This window comes from Cydia strobilella, chromosome 14 (genome assembly GCF_947568885.1).
Source record: "Cydia strobilella chromosome 14, ilCydStro3.1, whole genome shotgun sequence".
Classification (NCBI taxonomy): Eukaryota; Metazoa; Arthropoda; class Insecta; order Lepidoptera; family Tortricidae; genus Cydia; species Cydia strobilella.
This window is the reverse complement of record NC_086054.1, coordinates 7,601,861-7,605,066: the sequence shown is the minus strand read 5'-3', so window position 1 is coordinate 7,605,066 and position 3,206 is coordinate 7,601,861. Positions and strand designations below refer to the sequence as shown.

The window sequence follows — 3,206 nt, the reverse complement described above, 5'->3', positions numbered from 1 at the left end:
TACGGCTACTTTCATTCAATATTACAACATACGGAATCGACCTATGGGGCGATGCGGCGGACCGACTAAGACCATTCAAACTGCAAAAACGAGCGATTCGGTGCATATGTAACCTTAACTTCCATGAGCATATGTATACGCTGGCTCGTACCTGTTACAAGAGACTAGGGTTCGTTACTCGGATGACTAGGGATTTCATAGATGCCAGGTCAATAAAACTCCTTTACACCGCTCTTGTCAGAAGCAAGCTTGAAGCGGCTTGTGTTGTTTGGAACCCCTATGAAACAACCTATATCCTGCTGCTAGAGCGAGTGCAAAAGGCGTTTCTACGCTCCCTCTACAAAAAAATGTACGTAGGGGAGACCGAGGTAAGTTAACACAAAGGTAAGTTGACACAACTTCAATATCTCGGAAACTATAGGCATTAGAAGTTTGGCAACAACGCATTTCTGATGCGCCGCTCGACAGCTCCGACTTGTCAGACTGACAATGTCAGTACACGCCGCGGCCGCCCGGCGAACGGTTGTGGTGCTAGAGCGTCTGTGGCGAAAACTGCACGAAAAGTAAGTATTCCGTCATTTTTTTGGTGCCATTTATTTCCATGTTAGATTACATATTTTGTAATGTTTATAGATTTGTTTTCAAGTGTTATTAACCAAGTTTAATGTATTCAACTCATTTTTAAATTAGGTCACGACGTGAATTTTAAAATAATAATTCAATGTAACTAACCGTCGATTTCAAGGAAGAGGTAAGTTGAAACAGCTTGTGTCAACCTACCTCGTTTGTTTCAACTTACCTCGGTTTCAATTTAATATTTTAATTCGTATATTTTTTTGTAGAATGCCGAACAATTACAAGCGCAAGACGGATAGAGGCGAAGTAAGCATCGAAATATATAAATTGGCCGCCGAGGAGGTTACTTTGAGAGGAAAAAGTCTTCGAGATGCTGCAAAATCGTATAACTTAAATTATTCTTCGTTGTACCGTTTCCTTCAGAAAAAAAAGAAGAACAATGACATGCCTGTCACAATGGGGTATGTACATAACTCTATATTTACTCCTGAGGAAGAACAAACATTGGCCGAATATTTTGTAAATTGTGCAGCAGCTAATTATGGACTGAGTACTAAAGATGCCAGGCGACTGGCTTATCAACTCGCTAAAAAGTACAATAAGAAATTTCCGCCTACTTGGGAAAGCAATGAGATGGCAGGAGAAGTATGGTTGAGGCTTTATATGCAACGTCATCCTTCACTCTCTTTGCGAGCTCCTCAAGCGACCAGCCTTGCTAGGGCCACCAGCTTCAACGAAGCAAATGTGAAATTGTTTTTCGACAATTACACGCAGCTGTTGGATAAGCATAAATTTTCAGCCTCTGATATTTGGAATATGGACGAAACAGGTGTTACAACAGTCCAAAAACCCAATAGAGTCATCGCTCGCAGAGGGGACAAACAAGTTAGCGCGATGACATCAGCCGAGAGAGGAACGTTAGTAACAGTGGCCCTAGCTGTAAATGCTATAGGAAATCATCTCCCGCCAATGTTTATATTCCCCAGAAAGCGATTTCAGGATCACTTCATACGGGATGGACCAGTTGGTAGCGTAGGGTCTGGTAACGCCTCGGGATGGATGCAAGAAGAGGATTTTCATGTTTTTCTGCAACATTTTCACGGGCATGCTCGGTCGTCACCCGATAAAAAAGCGTTGTTGATTCTCGACAATCACAGCTCTCACGTCGCCGTGAATAACATTACATTCTGCAAGGATAACGGGATAGTATTGTTAACATTTCCCCCACACTGCACGCATAAGTTGCAACCCTTAGATCGTGCTGTATTCGGCCCATTGAAAAAAGCAATAAATACCTCTGCAGATAGCTGGATGCGCACCAACCCAGCAAGAACGATGACGATATATGATGTGCCTGGAATAGTAAAAACAGCCATGGATGTTGCAGTCACAGGAAGAAATATAACGTCAGGTTTTTCAGCATGTGGTATCTGGCCCTTGAATCCAAATATTTTCACAGCGCAAGACTTCTTACCAAGTCAAGTTACCGATCGTCCCTTAAACGAAATGCACCCCAGAGCAACGGAAAACCAAGGGGCAGAAACTAGGCCAACGCTCGCGGATTTAGTAGCAAGCACCTCCACAAATTCTGCTCCTGATGAGACTTCAGTTCCGAGGAATAGTACTGTGTTAGAACATGATTCCCCATTGCCTCAACCCACTCACAGCAGACACGCAAATATGCCTACTCCTCCTCCAGTCGTAGATGCAACTCAGCTAAACCATGAACCAGAAGAAACTGTTTCTTCTATGTCCGAATCTGGTGTGGATACTAGTGCTGCTCGACCCAACCACGAACTTGGTGAGCCTATTCCTTCTGGATCAAATGTTACTGCTTCGGATAAGACTCCAGTCAAAATATTTACACCCGAGATTATTAGACCTTTACCCAAAGCTTTACCACGAAAATGTACGCAGAACAGACGTAAAGTTAAGTCAGCTATATTAACGGACACGCCGGAAAAAGAAGCACTTGAAGCCATTGAAGCAAACAGGAAATTAAAGAACGTCAAGAAACGAGTTTTAAATGATTCAAAGCAATTAAATATCACATCTAATAAAAAGAAAGCTACTAATCAAAATAAAAGGCCTACGAAAAACAAAAAGAAACAAACACGAAAATCTGACAGCGAAAACGATGATGATGATTGTTTGTGCCTATGCTGTTTAGAGTCATATAAAAATAGTAGACCCAACGAGGAATGGGTGCAGTGTATGGAGTGCAAAGGTTGGGCTCATGCAGAATGCACAAAAGTAAATCTTTATTTTGTTGATGTTTAAATGTTCGATTGTGGATAGTTTTAATATGTTTAAGCTAGCAATTAGAATGTAAATGTACCTAACATTCTTAAAAGAACATGACTGATTATACAAATTAGATACATTCTAATAGGTAAATGTAACCTTCATTTAATAGAATATGACTGATTATGTGCAAGTTAGAATGTAGGTAGGTAAATGTAACCTTCTTAAAAGAAGTTGACTCTATTATGTACAAGTTAGAATGAGGGTAAATGTCACCTTCTTAATAAAACATGTTTTCAATCTCTCCATTGCGTTTTTTTGTCCTTAAATGCTTGATCTTACTCTATGTGTCAACTTGCCCCGGTACCTGTTTCAACTTATCTCGG

The 3,206-nt window shown here is 40.9% G+C and overlaps 1 protein-coding gene across 1 annotated transcript; it reads left to right on the top strand.

Annotated features, from left to right (window-relative positions):
- Nucleotides 1-507: 507 nt before the first annotated feature.
- Nucleotides 508-2,871, top strand: LOC134747090 (uncharacterized). The gene is made up of 2 exons (XM_063681656.1): nt 508-563; nt 843-2,871. The coding sequence occupies exon 2, from the start codon at nt 844-846 to the stop codon at nt 2,854-2,856; it is 2,013 nt and encodes a 670-aa protein (XP_063537726.1). The 5' UTR covers nt 508-563; nt 843; the 3' UTR covers nt 2,857-2,871.
- The last annotated feature ends 335 nt before the right edge of the window (nt 2,872-3,206 follow it).

Excerpts from the sequence above, each read along its gene's own strand:
- LOC134747090 (XM_063681656.1), top strand. The coding sequence starts at position 844 with ATGCCGAACAATTACAAGCGCAAGACGGATAGAGGCGAAGTAAGCATC.